Source organism: Anser anser, assembly GCF_964211835.1.
Source record: "Anser anser genome assembly, chromosome: 4".
Classification (NCBI taxonomy): Eukaryota; Metazoa; Chordata; class Aves; order Anseriformes; family Anatidae; genus Anser; species Anser anser.
The window spans coordinates 67,113,448-67,137,540 of record NC_139724.1 but is presented as its reverse complement, the minus strand read 5'-3'; the positions used below and the strand labels follow the sequence as shown (position 1 = coordinate 67,137,540).

General features: G+C 38.0%; 1 protein-coding gene across 10 annotated transcripts in view; it reads right to left on the bottom strand.

The window, feature by feature from the left end:
• Positions 1 to 24,093, bottom strand: part of SORCS2 (sortilin related VPS10 domain containing receptor 2) — a 552,575-nt gene that overhangs the window by 198,158 nt on the left and 330,324 nt on the right. Inside the window, exon 1 of one of the 10 annotated variants that reach the window (XM_083834472.1) lies at positions 20,628 to 22,883. The exons of the other annotated variants lie outside the window; for them this stretch is intronic. Within the exon in view, the coding sequence (XP_083690598.1) occupies positions 20,628 to 20,687 (60 nt within the window). The 5' untranslated portion in view covers positions 20,688 to 22,883. Of the gene's footprint in view, positions 1 to 20,627; positions 22,884 to 24,093 lie in introns of those variants that run through there. 10 annotated transcript variants of the gene reach the window in all.

The window sequence follows — 24,093 nt, the reverse complement described above, 5'->3', positions numbered from 1 at the left end:
AAAAGGAGATACGTAGGTATCCCACGAGAAGCACCAGTATCATCCCTGGGACCTTTACAGCATTTAAAGCTTACATAGCAGAAATTGAACAGTGATTATTCAATTTAAGTAGTAGACAGACATAGGCTACATCATCCTAAGTCCTGGGCCCAAATACATGTACCAGTATTGGAGCTGACCACCATGATTTCTTTCCCAAATAAGAAACAGCTTCACTGCTATTATGGTTTAATTTATCTGTACAATTATGTGGACTGAATAAAGAAGGTATATCACCTAATATAATATCAATGAGCAAAAGAAGTGCAAGAGTTAGTCAAGGAACCTTTGCTAAGCTTAATTAGAAAATAAGTAAGATTGGCATTTATCTAGCCTTTATGCATAAAATGGAGTAGACACCTGGTTTTTATTTTCCCAGATTAACTTTGTGTTTTTATTTTTCCTAACAGAAGAGAAAAATCTTAATCTTAGTTATACTTCAAGAATTATTTTCTTGCAGCAAAACAATACCAAATAAACACAACCATGATAAAAAGTCTACATAAATGCATATTAAAACATCAAATTACATTTATATAACACAAATTGGAATACCCTCTGATTCAGATCCATTTTATCTGAATCACCCTGATTTAGTGCAAAATTCGGGCTTCTCTATTGTTGTTCTACAGCAGCAACAAGCTATTCAGGCTTGTGGTGGGAATGTATACTCTAAAGCATTTAGTAAGGATTAAGTCCTTCTTAGCTCTCTTCTTTACTACATAAAGACTACACTTAAACAAGGTATGCGCAGTTCCTGCTATGCACAGTCATGGTTAGCCAGCACAGACACTAGTTATAAGATACATTCCGCTTGTAGCTTCTTCCCCTTTAGTGCTCTTCTCAAATGCTAAAAAGCATGATACAGGTGGATGTACCAACAACCCTTTGGCCAGTTGTGAGATTACCTTTTTTGACTTATCTTTTCACAACAGTTACCAATTTATTTATTTATTTTTTTTTTTACTAAGACTTCATTACACAGAATTTGACAATTGGAAATAATTACTAGATCACAATTCGGCAGGGGCTCAGCAAGTTTATGTTTAATTTTATCCTCCATAACTAATTCAAATTAATTTATTTGTATTGTAAAACAAGGCATCTATCATTATGTAAGAAAATACATTAAACTGTAAAACCTAAATTAAAATGTCTCTAATGCCTTGGTCCTTTCAGATTACCATTGTATCTGTGCAACAGCAAACCAAACAAGTCTTCTGATTTGAAGAGCATACTAACACGCATTCTAATGCTCTTGAATACTCTCTCTCATCTGTAATAAACTTAGCACCAGTGCCCAGGTTGTTAAAAATAAACAAAAACAACACACTTATCTAAAAGATGGCCATTGTAATAATACCATAACATTTCAATTAGAAGTCTTAAGATGTGAAAAAGGTGTTTTTTTTTTTTTTTGTAAAGAAAAAAAGGAGACATATCTGTTCAAATTCCCGATATATGCATCCTCACCTACCCTCAAGGTATCATACCTCTCACCACTGGTTATGTAAAAGACAGGCTCTCTCTCTCTAACTCCACCTTAAACGTCATAAATACACCATAAAAATAGCCTAGGGCAAACACAACTAGGGGTATTCACACTCTCTCATTCAGAGTATGTTGTGATCATAAATTAAAACAAATTAAAAATATAAATATTTAAGCAAGAAAAAGATGTCTAGACAACGTAGATGAAGATGAGTTTACCAGTATTAAGAAAAAGATGAAGAAAGATTAAAGAAAGGATGCTATAATTGGAAGAAGCAACTGAGACAGCAAGAAGAAGTAGTATAAATGTTGTCTTTATTTATTCTCATAAATATGTAGATTATCTTTGTTTCTCTGGTGACTGTGTTGTCTGGTTTATGCTTCTCTTTGTTAAGCCATTCTAACACACTGCTGGGGAGCTGGGCAATCCAGCAACTCCATTAAAAACCCTGACTCACTAATAGCTGGTTTTATGAGAAATACGTTGCTCTTTCTTTATCCTCAAACATAACCAGATAGATTTTCTCATGCTAGCGCTCAGGCTCAGTCTAAAGGTACCAGTACAAGGTGAATGAACGGATAGGACATTATTTTCTGACTCCATGTTTTCCACAATAATGGAAACAGTATTGTGTTGTAACAGTAATGTTACATTTATTAGATAAAGTTTATCTGGAACACACTTCTAAGATTAACCCTATTTTCAGAAATTCCTTGTAAACAGAACTTCTTCCTTTGAAGTAGGATTTGAAAATATTGATAGTACTTATCCCAGAAGGGAAATAAGAAAATGCACAATTAATGTAGCTAAAATAATGATATATTAAGAGGGAGCTTTGGTTCTCTGTCTCCTGACAGAAGAGTATAGGTCATTCAATGAAATCGAGTAGTGGTATATTTATTAAAAAATAAGGAAAACAGAACAAAATAAAAAGCCTCTTTCCCTTTCACTCTTTGTTCTAAGTTACTGACTTTTCCTCGAACAAATTTCTGCTAGATGTAGGGTACTAAACTAAGCTGATCACATTTACCTACCTTAGACTGAACCTATTACTGCAATTCCTAGTTTCTTAGTACACAACTGTACTACTAAAGGATTTAAGTCATGTCAATACTCTTTATATGCACATTCAGCTTGGGCTTCGATTCCAAAACCAGTTACTATGGTTTATTCACCTGCAAAATATCAGCTTACCCCTGGCAGCCATCACTGTGCACAGTTTTAGACGTTAACTGCAAATTAATGCACTACAACTTAATACACAGTGAGAGATACACACGCAAGATAACTTGCATGACTATCAGAGGCAATTTGTTAGCACAGTAACTCTGAGTTTGAGCTGTTAACACCACATTCATCTTACCTAGGGATGTGTAAGATAAGCAAAGGATAATACTTTATGTGTATAAAATGGCAAGTGGTCCTTCTACAGAAAAATGAGAAGGTCAAGCACAGGACTACTTAAAACCTAGATGGAAGGAAACATAACCTCAAAATGGCTCTCTCTCTTCTGATGAGGACTACAATTTACCTTCCTAACCTGCCATCTACTCAGTTCTTGGAATGAATCTGGGCTCTAATGCGCAGGTGTTACCCTCCACAACTTTGTTCTCCATGTTTCAAATAAGCTAAGAAAACCTGAAGGCTGATATTTCCCAAAGCTAGCTGTTTCTATATGGTGTAAGCCTTTCACTTGTATAAGCCATTTGCTAACTCTTCAGCTGGAGACAACTCCTTCCACTGTCCACTGATGAGCTGATCATATGAACATTCCTCCTCTTCAGCACAGAGTCAGTCGGCTTAACTTCAAGTGAGACCTGATTAAACACCAACAGTCGATTTGATATCAAAGCTGCTGATGAGCACAACTTGTCCACTAGCAGAACCATCCTCCAGCCCAAACTACAACACAAAGGTGAGCAGTTCAGGGATGGTAACACCTCAGGCCACTAGAGCTGTTTCTCAAAGATCATCTGACCACAGCTGAAATCCCACTGATTTCACAGAACAAAGTGCTATTCCTCTGAGGAGGACAGGACCTGACTGTGAATTACAGGCACACTGAACTAACAGCATCTCTGTTAAAAACTGTTAATAATTCATTATCATCATTTCTTACCAGCCAGTCCCTAGAGAAGAATTAAATTAAAGATGCTGCTTGAAATACCACACTTATTGGCAATAATGGGAAAAAAAATACAACTCCTTTTCCCTTCCCACTGCATGCAAACACACAAACAAAATGGCCTTCTTTAAAAGAAAACAGTTGCTGACATTTTACATTTGTGTTTTTACTTTATTTACAGAGGACTTGGTCTATTGGGAAATGACATTTTTGTTCAGCTAAGAAATGGAAAATATATAGAAAAATGGTACAGCTGGCATTTACACAAAACAGTCGGCAAATTACAGAGGACAAGTAACTGCGAATGTTTTCTATAACTGAACAGAAATATAAATTAAAATTCATATTACTGTGCTATGTGCAATTCTATTTATGACCTCTGGAAGACAGACTGGAATCCCTTCTGTAATCTACCTTTTCTAGCACCAATCAACACTTCGACTACCACATGGAATTTTTCTTGAAATTATAGTCTTAAAAGAGCGCAATTATAAGTTTTTGTAAAATGATGACAAAAATATAATGTTGCATAATCATTGAGATATGTTTATATATATATAACATTTGAACTAAATTGCAGATTAATTCTTATATGTTATTCAGGAATTATCATAGCTCTTTATTATATGTCGGAATGATCACATGAATATATTTATAGCCTTGAGAATACACGCATAAAAATGAAATACTAATTCAAAACAGAATTATTCAATCAAATTATTATATTCCTCCCAGAAACAGGATATCATGCTAACAGCATACTGGGGTTAGACAGCACAATTTGACTAAAAATGCATATTTCTATTCATGATTTCTACAAACTGTCAGCAGCTGTAGGAACACAGACTTTATGTTGCCAATGATAGCTGACAGCACAAGTGAAGGAACCAGCTTTCCCTTTTCTACATGCTTGAAGAACTGTAATATCATTTATCCACTGCAAACATTTACAAAGGCCTGGTAGAGTGAGATTAATATGCTTCTTTATGAAGCAAGCAGCAATGTTTACATCCTTGCTTCCTCCCAAGCAGCATCTGACTGCAAATCCTTCATATATCAGGCTGATGTGTGTTACTGAAGGCTCAAAGAAAAAATAAATACACAAAAACATGCTTTAAAACAAATACATGAACATTAACTCTTCGTGGAAGAACTACAGAATTCAAGCAGGATTTGTTCCACTTCTGGCTTTAACTTCACCTTACACCATACAGCCAGCTCTGCCAGCAGAACTGCAGCAGAGAATTGCAGATAGCCTCATGCATTTACACTGCAAGACCAATGACATCCACCCTGAAAGGCAGGAAGACTATTCCCAAGTCATTCAACTCAAATAAACAAGAGAAAAAAAAAAAAAGTCTGCACACCTGCCAAATCCTCTGCAAACTGAAAGCAACCAACACACTTGGGTCTCTTAGGAGCAAAAAAAGTAGGTGCCTTTTACGCACAGGAATTAGCCACCTCATTCCCAAGCAACATCTTCAGCAGCCTCCAATGATGCTACAGCCAGGTGTGCAGCAAAGGGGAGGTGCGGTAGTGGTAGTCACAAGTTGGCAACAGCCAGAGCACCAAGCCTTGGTAATCAGCCCTGCTTTCTGTACAAAGCAGCAGAACACCACAGGGCATATTCTGTTCTTGTGTGAACACACTAGGAAGTTAGCACAGATTTGTTGAAGTTACCAAATCTGGATCGACTCTGGTGAGTGTTCTGAGCAGAAAAGGGTCCCCTGCCTATTGTTATACTTACAAAGAAGCTCCTCAGATTCTTGCTAAAAAAAACAAAAAACAAAAAACACCTGACGATTCACTTGCCTGTATCAACAGACTCACTTTTATAAACCATAACTAAAAGATTTTCAACAACTTTTCTAATAATTAAGATTCTTAAGAACTGCGGTACTTTGAGCATTAACTATAACAAATGTAATGAGAATGTTGAAGAAGGGAGCAATCAAGGGTCTTGAATAAATGTTTCTAATTCATTCCAAGGATGGCAAAAATTGAAAAAAAATCTGTGTATACATTCAAAGAACACAGGCACATGCACGCACACACATTCTCTTTCTAAAGCATCCACCACTTATTTCTCAGCCCTAGAGGTCCAGAAATAACAGGCCTACAACTGTGACTTTAGAGAAGCTCTTTTATGCCTCAACAAGTTATTTTTAGGTTGATATTTCCCCCCTCAAATCATCTTCACAGTTCTATAGAATCAAACTCCCAGTGGGTGGCTTAGCTTTAAAGAAAGAAACCAGAGACAACCATTTGCTATAAAATTATTTTTGGTTGTAATTGTAGGGTGGGATTTTCTAGAGATCTCATTGCCTGACTAACTTAGCTCCCACTGGATAGAAAAAGAAGTTTACTATGGTCTCCAGCAGGAACAGATCTAGGCCAACATCACAATTGCAGTTACATATTTTGTGACAAGTTCAAGAAACACTCAGCTGTCCCAGTTGCAGCATACACAGTTCAGCAGTGTTCAGGGTTTTTTTTCCCCTCCATCCCAACCAGCCACCATCATTGACAATACAGATTTTTTCTTTGTAGCATTTGTAGGTGACCAAAAAAAAAAAAAAAAACCACCACAACACAGAGTATAAAGCAGGGGGCGTATAAAGTGTGATAAAGTTGTTGGAACTGTAAAAAAATAAAAATAAAAATGAAATGTTCAAAGGGATGAAAAGTCAGTTTTACAATGGACAGTCTCCAGAGCTCAATCTGGTATCAAGAGCAAACTACTTCACCCTGAAGCATTCCCTCGCTGGTACTAGGCATTCTGCTGATTGATACAGCGCAATAAGAAGAAATACAAATGCTTGGAAACTGAATTACTTAAAAGTTCAGTAATTTTAGAATAACAACATTCATTGGTACTTCGGGTAAAGATATGGAATAGAGGAGAAATACTCTTTTTTTTTTACTACATATGCATGTATGAATATCATAGCATATGAATATCATAGATGAAAGCAGAAATAAAAATCTTGGCAAATATTGTTTAAGTTCATGGTTTCATCTCCTTTATGTTCATGTTAGTTTTAGAACTGGGAAGGGATCATACCCTACTCCATACTGACAGAGAACTGTTCAGTTGAAAGTGCTCAGCACAGGCCAGGAGCAAATACTGTCTTCTGCCACTGCTGAGGTTTCAGGCACTGGTCATGCGTGAGCTTTCTGTTTGTTTGCAGCAGGGAGTGCTTTGGGGTAGAACTGGTTTCAGCAGATGTCTTGCTCTCAGTACAACACCACTCAAAATTCAACAGGAAGCCTGAATTTTGCATGATTTCATTTGCCCCTTTTCTATTCTCAGACACTGAAATAAGGATGAGTCTGTGATGAGTCCCCATGCAATATGCAGCTCTCTTTCCTTTGCAAATAGCATCAGAGCTCTGGTTACCCTTCTACCCATCTAGCTTTGCTTATTTCCACCTCCTTTCTGTTGGAATTTTACTCATTTCTAAAAACAGAGATGAACTTTTTGCCTATGGCTTCCTGCCAAGAGCTTGCTCTTTCACATTCTTAAGACCTAGCTTTATTATTCTTGTCTATCAGTCTACCCAGAAGATGCTCTCACCAATGAACCTGACAGGCTGTTCCTAACATTTCCTAAGACACCATCATCAATGAATTGTATTGCTTCTATCTCTGAAGAAAAATTAAGATTCCCCTCTCTCCTTTACCCTATCTGTATGAAACATTCCCTCCCTGGTACTAGGCATTCTGCTGACTGATACAGTGCAATTAGAAGAATTAGAAGAATTACAAGTGTTTGGAAACTGAATTACTTAAAAGTTCAATGATTTTAGAATAACAACATTCATCTACAGTATTTTTTTTCCTGAATATGTTAAAGCTATCTGTAGTTGCTGCTTTTATTACAATTTTAATTAATACATCTGTATTTTGGTGCTTAGTGGTCCAGGTGCAATCAGGATTCCCCTCTGCTAGGCATTTAGTCAAAGTTTGATGTTGGGGACCACTGAATCCAAAAGGCTCATTCATTAATGTGCAAAACCACTGTTTCTCCATAGATTTACACTCCCAACTTGTGCTCCAGAGGATCTAAGGAGGACTTCCTCAAGGGCAACACTGGGTTATTCGTTCAAGTAGTGAGAGGTTCTGGCCATTAACAAGTCATCTAGGAAAGGCACGTGGGGGCTTACGTGACCCAGATCATGGACAAGGGTATACCAAGGGTGATACAATATCTGATGTGCCCCTATTTGCTCCCCTTGCCTCTGTAAGAGGATTTTTGTTCTGCAGGTGGAAATTTCAGTAGGTTGTATTGTATTGCACCTCTGATTTTGAATCCAAAATGAAATGCAAATTTTATGAGGGTGGTGAGGCACTGGCACAGGTTGCCCAGAGAAGCTGTGGATGGTCCACCCCTGGAGGTGTTCAAGGTCAGGTTGGATGGGGCTTTGGGCAACCTGGTTTAGTTGCTCCCAACCATGGCAGGGAGGTTGGAATTAGATGATCTTTAAGGTCCCTTCCAACCCAAACCATCCTGTGATTGTCCATTAAATACCCCACCATGCAACCCTCTCCATGCCTCTTGAAGTGAGGCAAACCTTTTACTGACACCAATAAATCCTAGTGCTCTTATTTACATGTTTCCATTGCTTCCTAATTCTGCATTTCTGCACATTGCCTTTTTTTAATATGACAGGAATTTCTATAACCATTCAGATAACAACTCACAATTCTCTTAAGAGGTACTCTCTCTCTCTGCATTTGATATGACATTCTGTAAGAGATCTGAGGTTAGTTTAATCCAAGCTTTTTTTCTTTATCATATAACTGAATACATCCAGAAAAAAAGAAACTTGAGAGAAAGAAATTAGAACATCAGTATGCACTTGCCTTCTCTTCTTCCTGTAAGAGGATCTCGTACGCATCCACATGTACACCAGAGACCCTTTCCTGGTCTCCATCTTTTTTTTTTTTTTTTTTTTAAATCAAGTCTTTAGAGAAAGGATTTAGATCCCCTCCAATTTCTTTCATAATCAAAGAGTAGCAGTTTGGAGTGCTGTCATTTCCTGGAAGCCTTTTCTCCCTCCCCCCTCCGGGAACAAGAGTGGTTCAATGCATGCGCCACAGGACAGAGATGTGGAAGAACCCCAGGATGCTGTTCCCACCAAAGCAGAGGACCATCAGCGATGGCACCTCAGAAGACAGGACAGGAAGAATTAGCCTTTCAGCTCTTCAGAGGGGTAACAGATCTGCACTCTTGTCATCAGCACTACCAGAAGTCAGGCTTTGCCACAGAAACTGCTGATCCAATTACCAAAATGAATTAACTAAATCTTGGTCATATGTGCATTTGCTAAAGACGGCGGGGGGGGGGGGGGGGGGGGGAACAGTACCTTCCAAGCTACATAGTTCATTCTTTAATATCACTACTGTGGCATAAATTCATATCTTTGCCTGATTTATTACTGAGTAACCTCTTGAATGTCCAAGGATATCACTTACTCACCTCCGAGTATAAGCCTTGAAGCCTTCTGAAATCCCTATTGATCCAGCACTAACTCCCCTGAATTCGTAAGTCAACAGCAGCAGCGGAAACTATAGCTTGCAGGCCTAATTGCAGAAACCCATCTGTCAGAAGCCTGGTAACACACACAACTGTTTTCTCAAAGAATTGTTAATTTGCTTCCCTGCCATCTGTAACACTTTGAAGAGTCAAAAGCCAGTGCTGCTCATCTCAATACCCAAATCTCTATTGCTGCTCCTCCTCACAAAGGTTCACAGCACAGATCTGCACATTCTGCAGATCTGAATTTCCCTGGATAATGTGTCTTTTGGTATTTACATTTTTATTAGCAATACTTTAACACAGCAGTTCTGCTCACCCCAGAAGATTTCAAAGTCATGTACAGTGCCAATGAAAATCTCCAGCTTCTGCAATACAGCAACAGCTGACAGCTAAAGAACGTGCCTAGCAATTACAGACTTCAGCAGATTACAATCTTAGTGACAGGGAAATTAAAAAAAAAACACAAAACTTTGCTAAAAGAGCCATGGTTTCTAAATATCCTCATCAACCTGGTACCACATTGGTATTTCCACCATCAGTGGAACACACCTATATGTTAAACTGACGGACAAGTTGCTTCAGAAGGGAGATGAGCATCACTCATGCCTGCTGCCAATCTGGTGTGTACCACACTAATGTAGTCTGTCTATTGTGTACTTCAGAAGCCATGTACTGTTATGCAACTGAGGAAGACCCTCAAGCTCTACAAATATACCAAAGTATTTTTCAGTTTTTCATAGGTGTTAAAAATATAAAAAGATATCCTTTATGACTGATCTCCCTTCTTCATTAATCACATTGAGATTTTTTTATTGAGGGTTAATTGTCAAGGAATTACTTCAGTCATACCGTGTTGACCCTCAGACAATGTACTGCGATACCCTATTAAAACAATGACAATGCCTATTGCAAATCCTTACATGCTCAAAATGACCTGCAGATGCTCTTGATCTACAAATACAGAATTACCTTTATCAAGAGGCCACCTATTTATTTTTAAGATCTTTGATTAACCTTAGACAGAACCGTTATTGTCTTCTATTCGTCATGTCTGCAGGAATACCTTCTTAACATTAATATTACCACAGTCTTGAAAGAGGGACAGGGCCCTTTTGAGAGGAACATGCAGCAAACATGTATACCCTTCTAAATCAACAGTAAATGGCCATGGACAATAAAGACTATTTAAAATGGTGTCACATCATCTTGCTGCACATTTTCTATTACATTTTCAAAAAGCAGCAACAAGTTACTTTTAGGAGTGAAGTCACTTGAGTAGAGGTGGAGTTCAAGACTAATTTTTCACGGGTGTGTACACAATTATGATTTTTTTTCAAGTAATTTATTGCTGAAAACACACACAATTGAGAAAGGCCATAGGTTTTCCAAAGACATAAGACCTGCATTGCAAGGAAACCAGCAACTAACAAAAGTAAAACAAATATCCCCAGTTCACTTCATTCACCTCCAGGCATGCTATAATCTTGCTGAATATAGGAACACTTCTAGTTTTACTATCTTCACTGCTACGCCCTCATTACACCAATTTGCATCACAGTTCCCCAGGTTCAGAAGTCATATTTTACTGCTTTGAGAGGTGTTCAACATGCCTGTTGGTGCACCAAGAAATATCAACAGATCAACAGTGACAAAAAATGTCCACTTAGCATATTCTAAGTAATAATAATAATGGTAATTTCTATCAGAAGAAAGGAAGATGAATGACTAAGCACAATAATATCAACCAATCATTTAAGCTAGATGCATAGCAGAAATGTAGATGGAAGTTAGGAATTCCTCATTAATAGTTTTCATTTGTCAAACATGGAATAAACTCTGCAAGCAAAATTCTCCTCTGGTAGTATTGATTTATAAATGCAAACTTAACACAGGATTAGATGCTTAAGGTTTTAACAGTGATCACACACAAAGCAGAAGTCAATAGTGACAATGAAAGGCCAGTTTCTAAAATCTTCTCCACTTGTTATTTCTAAAAACCGGCCTCTCAGTGATAATATTCCCAGTCTCTACACAAAGCTGGTCATCTCAGCTCTTTCCACATTCAATGATACATTTCAGCTGTCTCTCACTCCAATTTTACAATGCATCATGTTGAGATACTACTGTCCTGTCAATTAATTTTGACAATTAACGTACGCTAAATGCCTAACTTTCTGGATGGCTAAAGCTGAAGAGAGAGATTCACATTATTATTTAGAAGTGAATTTCTCTCCTAGATAAGTAGCGTGTAATTAAGATTAACATTTGCTTTCTGGATCTGGCCTACTATTTACAAGATCACAAAACTACAGTAGCAAACATTTTAAGTTTTCATTTTTACACATCATTGAATCAAAGAATTACATCAGGACATGACATTCTTTAAATAACAAACAAACTTAGTTGAATAATTTCTCCTGTTCCTAAATGATGGGAAACTAAAGGTCCTGTTTAACAAGCAGTGTTTCCTCCTTCCCATTCATCTTTTCTTCCATATTTTGTAAATTACTTCTCTGTCCAATGCACTTGGTCAGACAAGACTACTGTCTCCTTTCAGTGATTGCAAATAAAGAACAGAGGAATACAAATAACTGTGTTTAAAAAATACAAAGTTAAATAAGCCAGAAACACTGAACTATATTATAACAACCCTCAAGTTCAAGTTAAGGATAACATAGAAGAACAGATTTTAATATAATGCGTGGTCTAGCAGGAAGCAAGATGGGCAATACTCGTTACTTTGACTATAATACCAACAACAGGAGCAAGCTAAAAACACTGGACATGCACCACTGATGGGGAAAGCACAAGCCAACGGACAAGATGTCAAACCAACACCAGGTTATGATTTCCAACTCTTCAACCCAGCTCCTGTCTGACTTCAGAGTGATTTTTTCAGTCTCAGCTTCAAAAGTAAACACCATAACACACTTAGAGAAGGGTCAAAAAAAAAAATCAATCCTAAATGTGATTTGATTACTGTTTAATAGAAGGCTTTGTTGTTGGGTTGTATGGCTGAAACATCACTCCCAGTTCCATTTAAGTAGCTGTTTGCTAACCCAAAGCTTAAAAATCCAATGACCTTTTATAGCTGCAGCAAAAGCTGTGTTATACTGCCAATACCTGCTCTCTCCTCAACACTATACTCATTAGCTGACATTAAGAATGATTGCCATAAAGGTGATATAGCTGAGACTGAAATGGTATCTGCATTGTCCTGTGGATAGTTTTTTTGAGCTACCCTGTAATTAAAGGCTTTATCAAGCCTTTTAAGAAATTCACTTACAAATTGAGTTAAAGAAATGTGAGTTGTTCTAAATTACTGTATTTTCACCCAGCAATTCAGCAGACTGCCAGAAAACGCAGCCAAAAATCTCAAACACTTTTTAAACCAGGAAATGAGATTAGCAACAATCAGATCACACTATTACTATGTTATTTTGAGAGACTATTAAAGGTACTGACCTAAACATCAATTACCCTTCTGCCCTACATGTATACAAATAGATGTCTTGAATTCCAGGATTTGGAAAACACAGCTGGTGATTCTGATTATTCAACAATACATTACATTCAAGAAAAAAATCAGAACGCACTTCCTGGTAGCAAAACAGAACAAAGTCTACATTTCCCACTCAAGTGTTGCCACTTAGCTATTTAAGAGACAGAGATAAGCTCAGTCAATAACTCTGTGTTTTTTTCCGTAAGATTTAAGGCCTTTTCTTATCCTTTCATGGCTAATTCTTGCTGTCTTAAGTGTGGCTGAAATAAATTCAAAGTAAATCAAAGCAATATATGTACACAGAGACAGATTACCTGAAGCCTCCAGAACTCTCACCTACAAATCAACTCATTGTCACAGCTCTTGATTTTGAAAATAGTGGCAGGTTAAATATGAGTTTTGAAGGAAGCAGCCACATGGAACATTGTATCTCCATTTTAACCTTTCCTAAGGTACTCTATGAAGTCAGCTGTGTCAGTGCCATACATGAGAGAGATTAAAGATTTATTTTTTCTACATCCATAGACATTCATTTTTAGTGCAATTAAACTGCTCTCATGGATCGATGAGCACAGATAACTGAAAGTAAAGCAAGAGCATCCACAAGCAATCCTTTTCATTAAGTACATAACCAAATATTATTTGTTAGGCTGATACACAAAATGCATCTAAAGGTTCTCACTTTGTTCGAAAACCTGAGGGACAGACAGAACATGTGACCTTTTGAGAGATAAGGACGTACAACCGAAGAATTCAGGAGCAAACAAGTCAGTCCTTGTTACTGCTATGAGGTTTGACTCTAATCTAATTTCTACAGGTGAACCTGTAATGAAAATATAAAACCAACAGAGGTGGTATCCATTAGAATCAGGCCTTCAGCAATAATAGTCACAAAATAAACCCAAAAGAAAAGCCTAAATACTCTGGATGCGTATAGGCAACTCCTATTTCCAAACCTTTGTCAAGTTGGTAGTTCTTCTAAATCATCACACAATCAAGAAATTAAGCAGGTACTACCCTTTAGCGAACAGAAAAAGTAATGAGTGTAGAGAGAAAGTAATTTGTTTTTTGTTGTTATTTTTGTTTGTTTTTAATCCAGCTCCTGACTTTTTTTTCCTGTGTTACTTAAAATATTGTTAACACTAGTTGCAACACAAAGATCTGCTTCTATACTAACAATATATATATATATATACACACACTCAAACACATAACAATATTTTTCTCATTGAAACAAGGACATCTTGAAGTTCCTTCATCAACCAAAAGTTTTAATGTTTGGAGAACATGAATTTGGACTCCGGCATTCCCTTCTGACTCCGTCCCAAAATTTAATCAATTCTTGCATAGAGCTATCTTTAAAGGTCTATGCATTTAAAAAAAAAAAAAAAAAACAACAAAAAAACACTTTTTATTGTGTAGAGATCTTGCATGAACAGCCTTTATACCTGGGATAATGACAGTGGAATCAGCAGAGAAAGCACAAAGCACCACAGCTGTACAGTACATAAACCATGGTGTCCTTTTAATGAAACTTATGATAGCTCTATTTTTTCATTAAAAACAAAACCCACCTCCGTAAAATCTAGAACAGCAGTTTGCTAATTTTCAGACAATCCTGGTGAAAAAAGGTACATATTTTAGCTGATTTTGCATATTTCTTACATGTGAGTACTAGCAGAGTTTAAACTAATTACCACCATTTGCATTAATAGACTTTACACACTTAAATCCCACAAAGAGAAGTGAGACTATTTCCCTCAGCTTCCATTATTCACTGTTTTAACTACTAAAAATGTGCCTGTTTCACTGCCACTGCAAATATCACTGTACTAGACAAACGGCTGCAGCTATTCCAGCGTTAGAAATCTCCAGAAGGGGCATCCTATTCAGCTATATCCTCCGAAGGTATTCACACTAACTGTGAATGGCATGGAGGCCAAGACAAGGTTAGGACACCGATCTACCAATGACTCATTAATGGCTCTGAGCCACATTTGCAAGTTTGCTCTCAACACGCTGTGGCCAAAATGTCTATTCAGGTTTTCAGAATGATTGGTAATTTCAAATTTCAGGTGTAGGAAGAGACTATCAGGTCTTACATCTCTAATTATCATAAAGATAAGGTTCTATTTTTCAGAAAAGGAGGACTGTAGCTGACAGGGTAATCGCAATGAACAATACAATTACTTGTTTTGGTCTTCTGTCCCTTAACAGTTGCTCATTAAGAGCCTTGATGCTAGTAAAAACTGTGTCAACATTTTCCAGTAACACAGAGCAGTAGCTTTCCAGTCACTGACTATTTTGACATTTCTAGCCGCAAGAAAAAAAAAAAAGGCAACATTTCAATGTCTGTTGCCTGTAAGGGATACAGAGAGTGGACAATCTGTTTCTTCTTGCACATTGCTTTCAAGGTTTATCAACTGGCTAATGCACAAAGAGGGGAAAAAAGAAGCAAAACATGCAAGGAAATCGGAAAGAGAATATGACAGAGAAGGTTATCTCCTAGCATAACACTCTGGACAAATAGGGTCGCAAGGAATACAAAGCATTGACCCCAATGCCTTTCTCCCTTCAAAAAGAGGAGCAGATGTGGACAGAGAATTGCCACTGCTAGGTACCCTTTGTGTATCATATATAGATTACAGACAATATCTTCCACAGGATAACATGCAAACGTGGTCTCCACAACGTTCCTTGTGAAGAAGTAATGTGAAGGACACGTTTTGTGACTCTACACTGAGCAATATACTGTAATCAGAAGACAACAAAAACCCAAAGGAAGAAGGTGCGGTGATTACCACCACCATATGTCCTGCATACCTCAGTGTGGAAAAGGCAGAAGCAAGCCTTGCACCAGCTGCATTCTGCATCTGCCTCCTGTCACTGGGCAGCCCCAGACCCACCTCTTAACCTGCCTGGGCTACAGCTTCGCTATATTTAAGACACAGACACCAGATTAACTTGTTTAACTCTTGGGGTAAATGCTTGCATGGAAAGCGCTACAGAGAAGCTGACAGTGGGTCAATAACATGTAAACATGTACTAAGTCTCCTGCCACGGGACTTCAAATGCTAGCTAACCCCCTTAAACATGGAGATTTGTGGAAAGGCAACAAGAGGCTACCTGAAGCTTGGTTTCTTCGCACTGCTATATATTTTATTTTTTCATCATCTTTTTCAGTAGTCCAGAGCATTTCAGTCATTTCAGAGCATTTTCAGGCTACCCTGGCCTGTTTCTTTGCAGTTCCCTTGATGTTTTCACAGACTTGGACAAAGAAATTACTCAAATACATAAAGTGTTTTTCTGCCACAATTACTGATACTAAACAATGCCATATAACGTAATTCTTCCACTATGGTCTTATTCAGTATGACCAAAGGAAATAAAACCCAATCCACGGAGCGTTTTCTTTCAAAATGGTTTTCAAGCTTATCTATACAATTCTATACAAGGAATAGAATTTACCTAATACAGAAAAGTTGCTCCACAGAGAGACCCCAAGGGGCAAGTAAAAGCAAGAAAGCAAACAAAATAATCCCTGACAAAATACTTTCTAACATATTTAGTTCTCACACTGCAACTCCACCTGCACGTATAAAAAAAAAAAAGATATCCATGGAAATCAACATATTATTCGGTATCTGTTAGTTTATTGATAATAAATATACAATTATTCATTTAAAGAAAGATCTGATGTCCAGTTAACATCTAACTGAACATAATTTTAAGACAAAAATCAGTATGACATCTAAAGGATTACAGTCTTATGACGACTGTTGTATTTACTGTTAACTTTCTAATCTTACTTTCTTGACCACGACAGTACAGGTTCTTCACACAGGTTAGACAGTGGTAGACATCAGCCATTCCATACCATTAAACAAAAAGTGTTAGTAAGACAACATAGCATTTGAGATAAATTCTCACATGTGGCAAGTCACCATAGCTTCACTGACTCTGTCACAGCAAGCAATAAGGGTTTTGGTTCTCCAGGCACAGGTATATTTGACAGATAGCTCTGCTACAATGGTGGCCTTATCAATCTCTCCAGTACCATGACTACCTGCTCTTCTCAGATACAGCTCATTGCTGTCACTCTTCTTAACATTCTCAAGTCACCAAATAGTTCAGGGGTGACCCTATTTATTTTGCTGCACAGTAGTCCAGGTATGGGTGCCATTTGTACATTGACTACCAGCAGCAGAAATAGATGTACCACTCTCCTCCTTTCTGACTAACTTTGGCTAAAAGCTAGGTTATGTATGGGGAAGAAAAAAAACACAACACCATGATGGGAACGAGTGCTAATGATGAGTACTAATGTGTTACAAGGAACTCAGCATCTGTACCTTAAGTCTTAAAAATTTGGCTCACTTAACAATCCAGTTTCTACTTGAAACACTAAGCAACCATGGTCAAAGAGGAAGAAAAGAAGTGAGTCCAGCTATGACAATGCAGCTATGGTGCCTATTCAACAGCTAATTCGCTGCAAAGACCTATAAGCAGATATTGTATCTCTGGCAAAACAACAAGCTGCACCATCTATTCATTCAGTCTCCAGTTTAACAGAAATGTTAGAGGTGCAATGACACTACCAAGGCCTCTTTAGTCCTCACAAACACGTTATAAAGGCTTCCCATCAATGTATCACCCGAAGTACTATTATTAGCTTAGCTTTAATATAGCATAGAAATTAAGAATGGCTGCAGCTAGAAAAAGCCTATGTCGATGTTACTTGTCTGACAGCTGCAGGCTTATTTTCAACACATTAAATAACTCAAAAATGACTCAGCCAGCTATTCACTGACATCAACCCCTGCACAGCTGAGTAAGTAATGTTAAGGGCCTGTAAATGGAAGGAAATCCTATTATGAATGCCAGGAGGGGCATCGGTCTTTTCTTCCAAGCCACTGCTCCCTGTGAATGAGGAGAACAGCACTAAGAAACAAACACAAAGACTGATTTCCAGCAGCTACAGTACAGCCACACATTCTTCAAAGGTGTGGACACTGGGGGAAAGCTCTGAGAGACTTCAGAGCTGCTGAAATACAAAAGTTTTCAGAGGCAAATCTTACAACTTAAAACTTCTACTGCAAAAGACTCAGAGAAAGAATACAAGGTAAACAACACCTAGCCATTCAAGCTTCTTGCAGGTTTTGGCTTTTTAATTTGCTTTTGCCGTTTTCTTCCTTCAGGTCCTAACACTTTGCATGCAGTCAGCCCACAGCGGGACAAGCTGGGCTCTGCACAATTCAGCCATCGGTCTGTTGCTGAGCAGCCTATGCTGAAAACTATCTTTCATGGAGAGAAGTATATAATATTCCTAGAATTTCCCAGTCTGTTATGCCTTCCTCTGCTGGATAAAATGCATCCAGAAATCCAGAAGATGCCTTAGATGTCCCCAAATAGGCAAAAAAAAAAAAAAAGTGGAGTAAATGGATACAAAAAGAGAAACTGCCAGTCACCACAAAATGTCCTGCCAAAGAATGTTTGACAAAGACTGTTATTGAGGTCCATGTAAGCGTAAGCAGATCCTTTCTGTCACTCCAGTGACTGAGAAGAGGGAGCAAAAAGAGGATGAAGGAGGGCTTACAGAAGGGAATATCCTCCTTGCAGGAATGGCAGCTAGTCTGAGCTAACCCAAAAATGCTAGAGCAGTCAAACTCAACTCAAAGCAAGTTAATCTGATTCCATTCTGGTTTTGCCTTAGCACAAATCCTTTGATTCTGCCTTTGAGTTGCATTATTTTCAATGAGCAGGGCTCAGATTATTTCTGCCCTTTAAAAAAGGACTGAACTGAGCTGAAAGTAACTACATTGGGTATTAGTACAAGTTGAGCAATGGAAAAGTTTTAATTCATATTTATCATAGTAAATTAAAACAATGTAAAAACATCTGAAGATACACAAATTAGTAAATGTCTTGCTTCCATGCTGATTGCATCTCAGGCTAATGAAGGGTTTTTCTTCTTCTTAACTGTCCTGAAATGTTTGCTTTGTCCTCCCTTCTTTGAATTTCTCTACAGTATTGCTACAATGATCATCTGTCCTAGAGGCTGCTGGACAGATCGAGCATGCTTTGGGTATAATTTTCAGGTGACAACAACTAGATTTTAATCAGGAGAGTTCACACGAGCACCACTACAAAACTTGACGGACTGAACGGCAGCTCAGTGATACGCTAATAAGGGGAATGCAGCAGCTCATCATATCAGCAGCGTCTGCCATCAGCCCTGTCACACAGCACGTACCTGTAGGCCACCAAACTGGCCTTTATACTATTTTCCTTATTAACTGCAGAACAAGAGAGCTACCCAGACAGCCCAGGGAGAGCCCTATCTCTTTATAAAAGCACTTAAAAAAATAAAAAAAATAAAAAAAATAAATCTCTTCAGAGGATTACATGTTTTATAATGACATTATTTCTCCACCAAAAACAACCTGACAGCACCATTTCCTCATTACAGAAATAAGACACTAACTGCATATTCCCTCTGCTCTCACTGCAAGAATTGCTTTCTTCCAGTGCTCACACACAGCTTGAGCTTTATTCACACCCGTAAAAATGAAGAGCATTTCATTTCACGATTATCTGAACCACACTGAACATAATTCATGTAACAAAATAAATAACAGCCATAGTCTCACTCATGCTTCAAATTTTGCTGTATCTTACATGAAGTAACATCGTAAGATGTCTCTGGGCAAGACACATTCAGACTCTCAGATTGCTCCCCATTTACCACTAGAGGCCAGCAGTTCACCTGCTGGTGCTGCAGTGTGCGCACAACTGGCAGGAATTCAGCTCCCACTTCCACCTGCTAAACCAGGCCAAAACAGGCTAGAAATACATACCGTCCTACCTTACAAATAAAGGATAGGTCCCCTTGGTCATAAGGAATAGTATATATTGGGAGAGGGAAGTAACTTAGACAAACATAAATTTAAGAGAAGCATATGGACACATACACACATCTTTAAAGAAAAAAATTAAAACTATTGCAAGGAAATTTAAAGAGTCCAAGATTTTTTCCCCAAAAGGTGTAAATCCAAGGAAGGGTACTAGTTTTTCCAAATCCTAATGCTGTCTCTGAAATTAATATCTATGTCCCTGGATGGATCATTTAACATTTTCAGCCCTTCCCTCTAGCTACAATATGCTACCTAAAAGGCAGACTCAAATAAAGGACTTGATATCTCAATCTAGAATATCAACTTGGAGACAATCCCTACTTTAGAAAACAGCAGGCAATAATCACGTCCGTTCAGATATCCAAAGTAGTAAAGACGTTCAAAATATCTTTAGCATATTTGCCTCTATTTATTTTGAAGACTTTTAGTTCTGCATACAGGAGTAAGCAAGGGTTACTAACACCTTTAACATACAGCTACTGCTTCAGTGTCAAAAAACAAGGAAAAGTCTCAACTTATCACAGACATTGCACTATTGTAGACAAATACTGAAAAATGCAGCTTTGGACAAAGGTAGCCTAGCATTTCTTTCAAGATCCCTCTAGACTTAGATATTGACTCTCTTCTTTTGCAGCCACCTCCCATGGATTTTATAATTTAAGAGCACTACAAGAAAACCACATGAAAATAATGAAATTAAGCTGTTCATTGACAACTTCTAATATTAAAATAATAATAATTTCTAGAGAAGATGGATTTGTCTAATGAAGAAAGCCAAAGGTATAGTCTCCCTAAGCAGCAAACAAACTGGAAAACATGAGCCTACCAATTTCTTTCCCTTATTTCCACCTACCTCCAGAGCAGTGGCTAAGACCACAATGCAGATACACAGATACTGCTCACACATAAATATCTTCAAAGCAACAACACAGCTTTTCCTTGAAAATAGAACATCCTCTTAAGCACATCTACACTGTTAAGTGAAAAAAGATATCCCATGTATTGATGCCTACCTTAGGGAGGTTCAGTATCTCTGAGAGGCTGGTGCGTAACCAGCCAGGAAGACAGCCCATCGTGCTCTTCAAGAGCTAGGAAGCATTAGTGGCTGCAATAGGTCAAATTCAGGAGACACTTCAAACTCGAAGAAAATAATCTCTAAGACTTAAAAACAGCTATTTGCACTATCTCACTGTAAGCAAAACAACAAAGCACATGTGAAAATAGCAGCTACAGGCTACCCATCAGTCTCAGAAAAGCCCCAACCACCAGCTCCTCAGGTTCCTATAACGAGCAACACTCCCCTCAATACAATCTAATTGCATCAATTTATACCAGCAGTGAATCTAGCACCTGTTTTTTTTTCTAACTCTCTGTTAGCAGCTGGGATAATTCTGTTAAACCTGTGCCTTAGCACAGTTCAGCTGCAGGTCATTCTGTTTCAAAGAAAACAAAGATGATAATTTTGGAGAAATGGTTGCCTGAAATTTAATAAAATACTCATTAGGAAATTCAGGCTGCTTGTACCCTTGAGAAAATTTATTAAGCCTAGCATTAGGACCCTCAAATCATTTCTCTCTACAACATAAAAACAGGCCTGTTTCTCTGATGCCTTCATTTTGCATTGTCACTGAGTTAGAAGAGTAAGAGGGAATTTGGAGCTTTACCTCTCAGTTTTAGAGGTCATTAAACAGCTTTGAGGACAGTGGAGAATCATGACCCAAGACTACCAAAATTATTTTTTAAAGGGACACAACCTCCTAAAAGGGGGCAATTCAGCACCACTGAATCCTTCCCTGCTTTTCCCACAGATTCTCTCATTATATGATATCTGCACACCCAGCAAGAGGGAGGGTAAAGTGATTATATTTACCAAAAGAAATTTTGAAGGCTGGTGAGAAGAGTCTCTTCCTGCAGCAGCAAAAGAAGTGCAGGAGAGGGCATGGCAAAGACAGGGCTCAAAATCTGTAGTGTTATCAGTGAAACTTCGTCTATGTGTCAGCTGAGAATCTGTGCTCCAGAACTAAGGAAATAGGGAGGGAGTATCTGTAACTCCCTAGTAGGTAGTCAACTTAAAGGAGGACATACTTCAGAGATAGTTAGTAAGTACACTTTAGTCCAGTAATTGCAGCATTCTTATAACAGTAAATAGATTACTAAAAAGCAACAGCAATTCTGGAGAAAATGTGATTATGGGAATGGAAGTTCTCATCTACCTATTTTGCGTTATTTAGCACGTATTTTCCTCAAGAGTCGTACATGACCTGAATTTTCAAAGAGGAGATGTACCTGCTTTACCAAACCGAGAGAGAAACAGACGGTTGGAGAGACTTGTCCATTAACATGTAGCACAGCAGTTTGCAGATATACAGATCGGCTTGATTAAATGAATTAATTACTCTCATCTCAAAGACTTTAACATCAGGTTTTCTTGACTGGCATTTAGTTTGCTCAAGAGGTCCAACACTTAGTATTAAGTCCAGAGCTTTTATGCATGCTGGAGACCTACTACTTCACAAACTTAAAACCGACATGCCTAACAATATAGAAGAAAACAGCAAGTATGAGATAACAACATATAATGCATCTATCATTCCTAGCAAAGTCTTGGCAATAACAAAAAGTCTATTTGCGTTCCATAAAATAAAATAAAATAAAAACTGTGATACTGTAGGTCCGTTGAACATACTACAGTATCTTAATTTTTTTACTATAAATTTGCTGCATTAGTATGCTATACTGAAATAGTCCACCTCTTTTAAGATACCTCACTCAGCTGTCACAACCTAACCTCTTATAATCTCAAAAGATTTGTTTCATATTATGGTCACTGCTCTGAAGACTGTAGCGGTGGGCTCAGATTGTGAAAAGCATGTTTCTCCTTCTCCACTAAAGAAAGTCCATCAACTCACAGCAGTATAAGAGAAGAAAGAGATCTGAAGTGATCCAAACCCGGCCTTACAATACATGCAAACTGACAGGTGTGGCTGGGTATAGCTGGTAGAAAATATAGTACGCTGTGCAATTACTAACTTGCTGTTTGTCTCGGGAAAAGGGAATAGTGTAATCAGTAAATCTGAGTTTTATTGATCTAGACAGCAATGTTGCCTCTTCAGAAACCTGATGAAAATGCCAACACAAAGCCCATCAACACATGTTCTGCTGTTTACTGGGAGAACTGAAAGGGGTCACCAAATGTGCTGTACAGAATGCACTTCACCTGTAGGCACATTAGAGATTCTCACAATTTGCCTCCACTAAAAAGACTTCAAAAAGAAAAAGAAAGGAAGAAAAAGGAAAAAAAAAAAAAAAAAAAACGAAGAAAGGAAGAAAAAGGAAGATCTGTACAAGTCTACCTTCAATACTCTGTGTCAACAGCAACAGCGAAAGACCCAGCAGTTCGTACACTGAACAGTGAGAATATATGCCTAAGTAACTAAGGAACTAAAGGTTGAGAGCCAGGTCTATTAACTGGAATGCAATCAGCACTCTGCAAGCCATCCATGATTCAGTCACACATGGTGTGTGACCTTCCTCAATTCCCTCTACCTTTCTCTGTGTCTCCTTTTCCATGAAAAATTGCTTGCCAGCACCTGACCCTCACTTTTGCCAGGGGTTGGATACAAATCTTTAGCATGTTTTGATATCTTTATTTGAACAACCTGGAGGGAGGGAGGGAAGACCCTGTCAATAAACAGCAAAGTATGTAACGTTATGCAAAAGGAAAAAATACGCAGGAGAAGGCACTGCTCTGTAATGGAGTGAATACTCTATTTGCATACTACAGCTTGCTGTTTTACCAATGAACTTGGTACAAAGTCACTTGCAAACCTTTTCCTTGAAGGGAAACCATAACTAATGGCATCTGCAACAAGAACTGTGCAGCATTCACTGAATTGCAAAGCACAGCTCCATACATCTTTAACTCCCACACAATAGATCACCAGTGCCTCTCTGGTTCAACTTGTCTCCAGCGTGCCACTTAGACTTCAAATCAGGGAGGTTGTTAAGTGACAAGTCAGCCAAGCGACAAAAGAACCAATATCAATATACATAATGCAACAAAACCAAGTGAACTTGGGTCATCTTGCTTACAACAGCGTGGTTTTCCATCCCTTGAGAAATCAGGATGCTCTCAATCTAACAAGGCTTTGCCCCATCAGGGGAAGGGGAGGAAGGAAATGCTACAGTTTTGCAAAAAGTCTAGTTCAGATACTTACAAAGGGGAATGGATATCAAGGAAACGAGAAATAAATAATTAAAATGGGGCCTGTGACCAAATGGAGAATTGAACCAACATTTTTTCATACCACGAGCAGTAAGAAATTGTTAACTTCAAGACTCAGAGGATCTATTTCAAGGATTTATACTGCATGCTTCATAGCATTTTCCTTTCTCATGGTGTTTTTAACTCTACAATATATAACCGGATTGTAAACATAAATGGTGCAATTCATACTGCTCGTCTTATCTGAAAAAAAC